Source organism: Peromyscus californicus, unplaced genomic scaffold, assembly GCF_007827085.1.
Source record: "Peromyscus californicus insignis strain IS unplaced genomic scaffold, ASM782708v3 Scaffold_3__1_contigs__length_106647218, whole genome shotgun sequence".
Taxonomy (NCBI): Eukaryota; Metazoa; Chordata; class Mammalia; order Rodentia; family Cricetidae; genus Peromyscus; species Peromyscus californicus.
Genome location: NW_026294551.1, coordinates 104,910,384 through 104,922,064, shown reverse-complemented (window position 1 = coordinate 104,922,064; position 11,681 = coordinate 104,910,384). Strand labels below are relative to the sequence as shown.

At 45.2% G+C, this 11,681-nt stretch overlaps 1 protein-coding gene across 1 annotated transcript; it reads left to right on the top strand.

Moving 5' to 3' along the window:
- The first annotated feature begins 10,722 nt into the window (after positions 1-10,722).
- LOC128123303 (PAT complex subunit Asterix-like) lies at positions 10,723-11,371 on the top strand. Its single transcript, XM_052759550.1, has one exon. It carries the CDS (start codon positions 10,743-10,745, stop codon positions 11,058-11,060), a length of 318 nt encoding a protein of 105 aa, XP_052615510.1. The 5' UTR covers positions 10,723-10,742; the 3' UTR covers positions 11,061-11,371.
- The last annotated feature ends 310 nt before the right edge of the window (positions 11,372-11,681 follow it).

The window sequence follows — 11,681 nt, the reverse complement described above, 5'->3', positions numbered from 1 at the left end:
GGTTGCAAGGGAAGTGCTTTACTAACAGTCATGTCAGCTCACAATATGTGTGATGGGAAATATACAGACATGGAACAGGTCTGCAACACATATACATTTCTAATGTCTGAGACCCAGCATTTTTAACGCCAAAAGCTCTGACTAGTTTCCAGCAGGCTTATATTGACTGCCCCCCCTTTCAGCTCCACCCTCCCTATCCTCTACTTTCCCTTTATTCTTTTGCCTCTGGCTCCAAAGACCTTGATTTTTCTTAAGTCTTGCACTGACTGTTCTACTTAAATGCTTTTCTCCCAGACAGGCTCGTGGCTCTGTCCTGTGACTGGAAGGGAAGGTCCATGGCCAAACCTGGTGGTACTTCCTTATCCTCTCATGAACTTTTGCTGTTTGGTTTTTCTGCAGATCATAGACATGTTTTCACATTTATTGCATTTGTTCATATAGTTAGTGAACTTATAAACACACACACTAAACTGTCAGCTCCATGAAGTAAAGACTAGCCTGCCTTGCTCTGTTCCTTGTGCCTAGTAAAGTGCCTGATGTGCAGAATGTGGTCAGTGCATGTCGGTTGAATTAATGCATGAATGAACACCACACTCCACTGTATTGTGTGTGTGGTTCTGTGGATTATACCTAGAACCTCACCATGCTAGGCAAGCTCTCCAACACTGAGTTGCATTCCCATTCTAGATATCCCTTTTGCTGAGTGATGAAATGATAATTGCATAATCAGGTTTCCAGATGCTGATGTTTCCTGGGTAGGGGACTTCTTAGGAGTTATGTCTTGTGACTTGGGCACTCAGTGATGATTTGTGAATGGTCTACATTGCTTTACAGTTCATAATAGAAATGCTGGAACAGAATCATAATCAAAACTTAGGTTTGAGTTCCAGTCTATTTTGTGTGTATCATGGTTTTGGACCAGTGGGTACCTGGGTCATGATCTTCTCATTGTGAATGACAGATGTATAACAGGGTGAACAAAAAATACCTTGTGCTCACCAGGGCCTCTCCTGGGAGCTTGCACACTGTCACATAGGTTCAATTCTACTGGCCAAGATAGGTCATAGGGTCCAGCACAATTTCTAGGCTGGGAAATGATGTCCTATCTTCTCTAGTGGGAGACCCTTCACATCAGCAGGTGCTAAAGACACACCCAATGCAGTGAGGGCAGAGGGAGTTGTAAGTACCCATTTAACCCATCATACACTTAAAAGTTCTTATGACCTGAGGGTGAAGCTAACATAGAGGAAATCAGACCGATTTAAGAGGTGAATAAGTTGGGTACACTAGTGCCTGAAGTTAGACTGGTGGAGAAGGGTAGAAACCAAAGATAACCAATTTAAGCTAAATAAACCTCAATTTAGGGCCCATTTAAGTGAAAATACCAGGGAAGTTGCAGGCTGAACACACAGCATGGGATGTGGTATTGTTTGTGGACACAGACAGCATCTCCCACCTTCCTTTGAAAATATCTTCATGAAATAGTTTGCATTTTGAGCCATTTCAGTTCAGAGAACTGGTGGTCTGCACATGTTTCAAACAAGTCTATACAAACAACACTAAAGGGACCAGGTGAACTTAAGGTTTAAAATATAATACATTGTTTCTTAAAAATGATAAGAAAAACCTACCTCTTAGAATTGATATTTCTTTTTTGACTTGTTGCAAACTTGAACAGGAAGGAAAAAGAGGATCAGACTCATGTATTTTTAATTGCCACTGGTATGGTTTGGTGCCTCAGCCACATCAAAGTTGGTGTGTTGGTAATTCTCTTGCCTCTGTGATCACAAGGTGAATCTACCGCTACAATATTATCTGTCTCGAGGCTATCTGTTTATATGCTTTTTAACCACTGAAATAAGACATTTATCAGAATATCTGCTCAACATGCTTCTACTATCTGTATTATGTCAAACAACTACCCCTAGCTGCAAGAGAGTCTTGGAAATCAAATACTTGGCTCTGTCCTTGGAGATAGCAAGACTAAGAGATGAACTGGGTGGTAGGTTGGAGAGATGGCTAGCTCATCAGTGAAGGGTACTTGCTTCTGTTAAAGAGGACCCCAGGTTTGATTCCTAGAAACCAAAATGACAGTCCACAACTATCTGTGACTACGGTTACAGGAGAACTGGTGCATGTACATGTATATAGGCAAAACTATTCACATACATAAAATACTTACAGAAAGGAATTGAGAAAAGTCAAGAGGGCTGGCCAGTCACTTGTAAAAACTGGAATCTGTTCTAATGCTTTAGAACCCATTGAAAACATTCTGGGGGAAAATATTGGCTCCTTATGGCCATTGCTCAGCGGCTCCCCTGGGATAAAGATGGAGGAGTGGCTTACCTGGCTGCCAAGAGTGATGGGAGGTGCTTCCTGCACATGTGTACAGCAGTTTCCCTGCTCTCACTGCCTCATTTTCCTTTTCCTTCTGCTACGGCTCCTAATAGCACCTGGCAGTTCTGCTTAGGCAAAGATAAGAAGGGGCAGAAACTTTGGTCAAGAATAGAGACAAGGCCAAGCTGCTGTGTATGTGGTATTCTGACGCTTCCTAACTGAGTCAGGATTATGGGTAGGGAAGCAAATCTCGAACCCAAATGCCTTGATTTTTGTGCCGGTTTACATGATAATTTCATATACCTTTGTTGATAACTTTAGGAATTTATTATTGTGTGAACTGAAATCTGTACCAGGCTTTTTCTTTTAGGCCACCAACCAGCTCCCAAATCATGACACAGAGACTTATTATTAGTTATGAATGCTCGGCCCAGCTTAGACTGTTTTCTGCCTAGCTCTTTTAACTTAAATTAATCTATTTCTCTTCATGTACCTTTCGCTAAGGGCCTTTTTAGATTTCTTACTTCTGTATATCTTACTCTCGCTGCTTCTCATGTCTGTCTGTCTGGCATCTGCCTGCCTTCTTGCCCTGGGTGTTGTTCCTCATTCTCATCATTCTCTTGTTCTTCTTTCTCTTCTCTTTTGAGCCTAGATTTCTCCTATTTATTCTCTCTGCCTGGCAGCTCTGCCTATCCCTCTTTCTGCCTAGCTATTGGCCACTCAGCTCTTTATTAGACCAATCAAGTGCCTAAGGAAAGCAAGGTGATACAAAGCAACACATCTTTACATAATTAAACACACATCCTTACATCATTAAACAAATACAGCATAAACAAAAGTAACACATCTTTGCCTAGTAAAATAATAGTCCACAACAGAAATCATCCTTTGGTATTGTCAAGCACTGGTTCCAGACCTCCACCTTCACCCTTAACATGGGTACCAGAATTTGGGGTGCTCAGTTCCCTTATGTTAGATAGCATCAGGCCAATAAGATGACTCAGTGAGTGAAGCCTTTGCTCCTGAGCCAGATGAACTGAGTTTAATCCCAGGGACCTACATAATGGAAGGGAGAAGAGAGCCCACAGGTTCTTCTCAGGCTTCTATACACAGTCCCGGTGTGGGTGTGTGTACGTACGTGCATGTGCCCACTCAGCCCTGCTTTCTCTGCTTTGGTCTCTGATGCTGTTGTTCTGTGGTATTTATTCTGCGTTATTGGATGGTCTAATCAGTTCTGCTCCTCCTGTAATATTGGCTTTTACATCCTGCTGTAATCCATCCCCTGTTCCCCTGTAGCCCAGGAGAGCAGTGTCTCAGCCATCAGTCAATGTTAATGTCCCAGAAGTCTTCTGGAGCTTTGTTGCTCAGAATCTTGTCTTGATTTATTATTCTAAGATTGTTGCTTGGGCTACATTGATGGATGGTCAATTTCTACATTATGAGGTAATCATAAAGCCAGATGAAACTGTAGGAGCAGAGGTAGCCTCCTGAGCAGGTCTGAGAACTCAGCCCTTCTCCAGATTCCCCCCAGGATACCCCTCTAGACATTTCTTTTTAAATATATGAACAGTCACTACATTTGACTTTTAGACTTTAAAGTTACATGTTGCATAAACACTACATTTGAGGTTTTAGAATAAAAATATGTGTGTGTTGTCTATGGGGGGTACACTGTGTCCATGAGAGCAGGTGCAGGGGGCCAGAGGAGGGCATTGGGTCCTCTTGAGCCAGACTTCCAGGTAGTTGTGAGATGACTGGCATGGGTGACTGGAAGAGCAGAAAGCACTCCTAACTGCGGAGTCATCTCTCCATCCATCTCCACTTTTGAAATGGATGGTGGCTTTTAGCTTACAGCTTTCTGTATTTTTGAGTAGAGTGTTGTAAAATGTGGCAGAATAGCTTTTGGCTATCTAACTCATGGTAGAGCTCTCCCCATAAAATATATGTTTAATACAGGAATTTTATAGTTCTAAAATTAGCCAGAAGAAGTGTACACAGCAGTCAGGTTGAGGAGGTCGCTCAGTTAGTAAAACATTTATGGTACAAGCCTGAGCACCGGTGTTTGATGGGTATGGTGGCGGATGCCTGTGAGCTCAGCACTAAAGAAGTAGAAAGGTGAATCCCTGGGACTCACTGGCCACCCAGGCTTGCCTACTTAGTGAGCACCGGGCCCCTGAGAGACTCTGTCTCTAAAAACAAAGTGAGTGGCTTCTGAGAAACAACAGCCAAGGTTGACCTATGACATGTGCATATGTATCCCCATATATGTGTGTCTGCATAGTCATGTACACACACACACACACACACACACACACACACACACACACACACAGAAAGTAAAAAAAAAAAAGACAACACAGAAAGTTATCCTTTAAGATATGAAAACAGAAAACATTGTCAAATTGATGCAAGATGAAGGCCATCATAGCCTATTTTATCTATGACTGCAAAATAGGACAGAATGGATGTATCTGGGTGTTGACGCATGTCTTCCTCTGCTGTTCTTCATCTTCTTTTTTGAGACAGGGTCTCCCAGTGATCTTTGAGCTTATGATTAGATAGACCACTGGCCAGCGAGCCTCATGTCTGAACCTCCCAGCACTGGGATCGCTGGTGTGTGCTACAGTGGTTGGCTTTTTATGTGGATGCTGAAGAGCAGCACGCAGGTCCTCCCCAGCCCCTAGCAAAGAGGTTTCTATCAGCTGTACACCTTTCTCCCTCCTCACAGTCACAGCTGCTTCACCCAGAGGTCCCAGTTTTAGGTCTTGATTTTCTATTGGTTGAGTAGCAGCTCTGTGGTCAGCCCTCAGGTCCCAGGGTCTGGATTTCACCTTTGCTCCTCATTTCCTGCTCAGTAACTTTGGGTAAATTTTTAACTCCAACACGACTCAGTGTTTGTCCTGTGTAATTCGGAACTCAGTGCTAATAACTGCTCTGGGGGTGAAGCAAGATGAGACGGATTAATGCACCTTGAGTGCTCACCAGGCCTTGGCAATTGCTAGCTTTTAGTTCTGTTGAACTGGGTACTTAATGAAGACGGTGTTAAGATTATCCAAGAATGACTGAATGCACCCAGTGGGATGAGACTTGATAAAGACTGGGGTGGAATTAGTTCAAGTCAAATATTTACAATAATCATGAGAGAAAGCACAGAGGGATAACCCAGACAGCCGGTCTGAGGGGGAGCAGGGCAGTTTCCCTGGTTGCCTGGAGTTGCTGTCTACCCCACAGCTGCTACCTCACTTGTTTTCCACCCGTGGCTCTCAGGCTTCCTTGTCTCTCCTAAGACAGTGCTTTGCGCTCGCTTTTCAAAATTCAGACTTCTAAGAAGGACAATTTCCTTCTTTTGAATTATTTCTGTATGTGAATATGTGGTGTGTGCATGTATGGTATGTGCATGTATGGTGTGTGCATGTGTGGTGTGTGATGTGTGCATGTGTGGTATGTGCATTGTGGTGTGTGATGTGTGCATGTGTATTGTGTGCATGTGTGTTGTGTGCGGAGGAGCCCCAAAATAGCTTGACCACACAGCTGCCATGACAGGCTTAGGGGCCTAGTCACAGCTTCTGTGACAGGCTTACTGGCAGGCAACACCCAGATCCAGGAAAAGTCTTAAGCTGACACCACCCAGGGACTCACCCAGGGATGAGGAAGTACCTGACATCCCAAACATTCCAACCATTAGATAGGGTGGCCAGATGTCCTTGAGACTAGTACACACCTATTTCCCCTTCTTACCAAGATACCCCCAGACAATTGTCAGCCAATCAGGGTCCTGAACCCTGGAAATCCCCTCATCCCAACCTCTGCTATGATAAAAACCCCACCCCACCTGAGCTCGGGCCTCTCTGCTCACTGCTGCATTGGACAGACAGAGAGACCAAGCCTCGGAGCTTGAAATAAAGGTTCTTTGCTTTTATATGCAGGATTTAGTCTCCATGGTGACTTTTTGGGGGTCCCTGTGATCTGGGCATAACATTGCGTGCATGTGTGTTGTGAGCATGTGTGATGTATGCATGTGGGTATGCAGATGGGTACCTGTGTAGGTAAGGTGTCCATGTTAGGTGGACCTATCCTTCTCCAGCTTATTTTTTTGAGACAGACTTTTTCACTGAAGTTGGAGCTCATTGATTGGGTAGACTGGCCAGCCAGCCCTGGAAAAACCTCTGTCCTCACCTCCCAGTATGACAAGCATGAGCTGATGTGCCTGATTTTTTATGTTGAATGCTAGGGATGCAGCTTCAAGTCCTCATGTGTGCTCAGCAAGCACTCAGCCCACTGAGCCATCTCCCCAGCCCCTAATGGGAGGGCTTTGTTAGCTATGCATTCACAGGGATGTGGCCTCCACACAAGACACTTTGTAAAATGAAGGGACGCTGGCCAGCATGGCTCTGGCAGGCCTTCCCTTCCCGGTCCCTCTTCCTTGCTAAAAACTGTTAGATTACATTCCTAAAGCTAGCCCACAAGGTCTATCTCCTTATTTGGCCACTTCCTTCTCCTGAGGCTGACTACCAAGCCCCCCCCCTCCCCCCCCACCCCACCCCCCCACCCCCCGCCCCTGTCAAGGTACTGAAGTGCAGCAATCAGAAGCCCACTTTGGCTCACCTAATTAACATAAACAATTAAAACTAAATATCTCATCCTAACACAGGGTTTCCCCTTTACCTTTATAAATTGGCATTTGCCTATGTGCCCTATCTCTGTCTCCCCTCTATCCAGAGGCAGTCCTGGGGACAATACCTCTGCCCCCTTTCCCTGGTCCCCTTCCCCTTCTCCCGTGTCCTCTATCTCTGTTACCACGGCATCCTAGTCCATTCTAACACAGACTTCCTCTTTTCTCTTCTTAAAAATTACACCTGCAAGGTCATTTGCTGCTGTTTTTCTGCCTGAGTCAGAAAGCAGCCACTTTAACTCCCCCTCCCTTCCAGTAAAGAATCCTTCTGTGAAAACAGGTGTTGTGGGTGGTTTGTGCCTAATCTGAGGCCTGGGAGGGAGCCCCGCTGTGCAGAAGTGCCCTTCATAAAATACCTACTGTGTTTGCCCAGGAAAGAATTTCCCTTTGCTCCTCTCTATAGCTCTCTTAACCAAACTCAGATCTTGCACTTTTATGAATTCCAACTGGTGTGTGTTTGTAGAGCAAAACACACATGTTAGGGTATAGTTCTAATGAATGTCTCCCAAGTTCCTGTTAAGACACTGAGCATGTTCAACATCTAGAAAGATCTCTCATACCCCAGAGCCCCTCCTTTCAGAGAAAACTGTGGCACTGATTTCTGTTGTAAGTTATTTTTTTGCGTTGTTGTTTTATACTATAACAATAATAAAATTTTGCTCAAATAAATTATTTGACACAAATAAACGTTTGCTCACCCAGATAAGGAACTGAAAACAGATCAAAGTAAGGCTAGCACTGAAGTCCAGCTTTCTGAACCAGTGAGTGTTATTTGGGTTATAGGAATATGGGTGAGGGGTTATTTACAGGAGCAGAAATGACTCAAGCACGGCTGATCACCAAAGCCTGCCCCAGAGCTGACACAGTTCTTTCAGCCAGCTCAGGTGGTCTGAGCCCGTCTAGACAGCTCAGTTCATCTGCAAGCGTCTCTTTGCAGTCCTATTGCATGTATACACACATGCACAGAAAGGAGGGACATGGTAAATCTGGTGAGTTTCAGCGACTTCCTGAAGCTTCTCAGTCATTTACTTTCTGAGGAACACACTTCCCTGAAGGTTGAATGCTTCACCTCCTTTAGACATCTCCTGTGTCTTAAGAGTTTCCCTCCGAGGTGGAGCTTTATCTCCGAAGAAACTGCTACACAACACCCGTTCGTGGAAAGAGAGGGAGGGAGAGAGGAAAGAAAGGGTCTTTATATATAGCCCTAGCTGTCTTGGAACTCAAAATGTTGACCAGGCTGATCTCCAAATAGAGATCCACATGCTTCTGCCTCTCAAGTGTTGGGATTAAAGGGGTGTACCACTGTATGCCAGCATCATCAGCCCATTCTTAGTGGCAGTTGCTGCGGCTCTCTAGCATTGAAGTGCAGCTTGTTGTATATTCAGGCTCTGAAAGGATTGGGATCCCTGGGATCAAAGTGGTAGCAGTGCCCACGCAGAGCTCAGGCAGGAATGCATCTGGAGAACCTCACCTATGGAGAACCTATAGGATAACAACCAAGAGGTCAATGCCTGTCTTCCTCTGCTGCTTACTCTAGCCGAGCCAGGAAGAATAGGAATGAACCTGGAGCAGAGTTGGGTCTGCATTTCAAAGGGGAATGGTTTTTGGTCTTGAGACATTCTGCAAAGGCTTGGTCCTGAAATGCAGAAAAGAGTACATAGTGCCGTAAAGGGACATGTACAGGATGGGGAAGATTATCCAACATCTATACCCCAGGGACATTCCTGATCACTGAGCACCTCCTGTTACCCTAGGGAGGCTATAGTTAGAAGGTGGAGTCCAGGCATTGGTAGGGCTTGACCAATAAATTTCAATTTTGGAATAAAATGTGTGGGTCTCAGTGGATGGTCATACATCCATGTACATATATGGTCACCACTATTTGTTCTCAGGGTGCTAACAACAACACATGGAATTGAGGGGGGACACATTGTGAGGTACCAGGGGGGTTTGGACGGTGGTAGTTAGGGAGTAGATAATATCAAAATATATTGTATGAAATTTTCAAAGAATAAAAAACGTTAAAATAAATCCGGGTCAAAATCAACAGACCATGACTCCAGCTTTTCTGAGCACACGGAAAGGGGGTTTTCTGAGCTGTCCTCAGTTTCAGGCAGCTGAGCTCAAGCAAGGCTAGCCGCTGGGACTCTGGGCTCGTGCAGTGGGAATTTCTAAGGCACACCTCAGTTGTAGACAGAAGAGCTTGCTTCTCTTCCTGGGCCACCTTACCCTTACAGGTAACCACAAGATGGCACTCCGACATCTGTGTTGGAAACTGGGCTGTTTAGTGACCGGGCTCCACCACTTCCGTCAGCCACAGTTGCCTTACAGTCTGTGCTAACAAGGGCTGTAATTTTATTCCGAATGTGCAAATAGCATTGTGTTGCCAAGGACTCATGCTCAGGACCCCCAGGGGAGGGAGGAGCAGAGCAGGACCAATTCTGTCTTCTGTATGATATTTGCATATGGACTTGATCACACTGTAATATGCACGGGTTTTGATGGAACCCTAGGCTCTGACTGTGGGGAGGGTGTTCCCTTTCTGTCTGTTCTGAAGCTGGGATTGAGGGATTCCTTCAGAGGCTGAGAAGCAATTGCTCAGGCCGCGACTTGTTTTCTCCCATCGTCTCTGATTCCTTGATGGATTGTACCCTTCCTTCAGGCTGATTCTTACCTGATACTTGTGGGACTGAGGATCCTGTGGGAGGTGAGATCTCAAGTCTTCATAGTTTCAGTAGATGAGAGCCACACCCTCCAGCATAGCCTGGGAGTCTGGAGTCTCACCTTCCTTGCAGAAACACCCTTGTCGTGTGTGTGTGTGTGTGTGTGTGTGTGTGTGTGTGTGTAACAGCTTCAGGAAGACTGCTCTGGAGCCGCCAGGGTGGGTGCCCAGAGGACTTAATTTCAGGAGTTTCCTTCAGTTTCACTCATTGCTTTCTGAGGATCCGGGAAAGTCTTTGGGATGAGGCATTTCTTAAGAAAACAACCACCAGCCAGGATAAAAGTCAAATACAGACAAGGAAGGCAGCATTGTTGGTGACAGTCAGGCTGGGACACTGTGTTTACATAAGTCGCTGCTGGGTGGGAACTCACAGGTGTGAGTCACTGTCCTCTGCTAGAGCTTCTCAAGTTCAGCAGAGCCTCATTGACTATGCTGGACTTAGTAACTTTGGATGGGAGGACTTAGCCCCGTCTCAACCGTGTTCGCCATACGAAGGCCCCAGGATCTGGCTTTCCTATTTTTTTTTTCCTAGTTTTCCTTACTCCCATCCTATACTCTAACAATTTCTAACTTTTGTAGGTTCTTAGCTTACAGCCTGCCATTCTTACCTTCTATGACTTGAACGCTTATTCATTTGCCCCTTATTAGAGTTCCTCTGGTTGAAAGTGACAAAAGTTCAATTCAAATTGGTTTAATTAAAAAATAGTGCCTAGTGGGCAGGGGAGATGGTTCAGTGGGCAAAGTGCTTGTGGCACAAGGGTGAGAACCTGCATCTAGAACCATAGCACCTGCAATAAGAAGCCAGATATTTTGGCGTGCATCTTTAACCCAAGCATTTTAGGGGCAGGCTCCTCGGCAAGTCAGTGAGAGACTCTGTCTTAAAGAACAAGCAAGCAAGCAAGCAAACAAACACCTAAAACCAAATGAATAAAAAACAGCAAAATGGATTCATTCCCACCCCGGAAGCTTCTGTTCTAGCAGTGAAAGGTACGGCATGGTCTTTGGTTCGTTATGTCCACCAACAATATGTCCGACCCACGGAGACCCAACAAAGTGCTGAGGTATAAGCCTCCGCCGAGCGAGTGCAACCCAGCTTTGGACGATCTGACTCCGGACTACATGAATCTTCTCGGCATGATCTTCAGCATGTGCGGCCTCATGCTTAAGCTGAAGTGGTGTGCTTGGGTTGCCATCTACTGCTCCTTTATCAGCTTTGCCAATTCCCGGAGCTCGGCGGACACTAAGCAGATGAGTAGCTTCATGCTCTCAATCTCTGCCGTGGTGATGTCCTATCTACAGAATCCTCAGCCCATGATGCCCCCGTGGTGATGTCTACTAGAAGGCTTGGATCCTGGACTCCTGTCCACCTTCTCTCTGGCCTAGCCTTTGACTGCCTCCAACCTGCCCTTAGCTGCTGTCGTAAACTTGCCTGAGTGTTGTCTCTGGTCTCCCAGCTGAATAGAGGGAGGATGGCCCTTTCTTTGGGGTCCTGCTTCTGCTTTGACAAAGGGGTAAACCCGCAGACTTCCCTTTTATCTCCCTCCCCTGGCTACTGTTATGAGAAACACTGTTCATGTTTCTAAGTATTCACTTGTTTTCTTGTTGAAACCAGTTGATAAAAAATTTTCCACTCTGGAAAAACAAAACAAAACAAAACAGCAAAATGGTGGAGAGTAGCCAAGGAAGATACTGAGCAATGGCCTCTCACTGCAACAGGCACATATGCCCCTTCATGCCTCAGCCCACATACACGACATATACACATACTACATACATACACTTGTACACACAAATAATTACAAAATCCTACATACACTATGTATACACATACTACATACATACACTTGTACACACAAATAATTCCAAAAATCCCACATACACTACATATACACATACTACATACATACACTTGTACACACAAATAATTCCAAAAATCCCACATACACTACG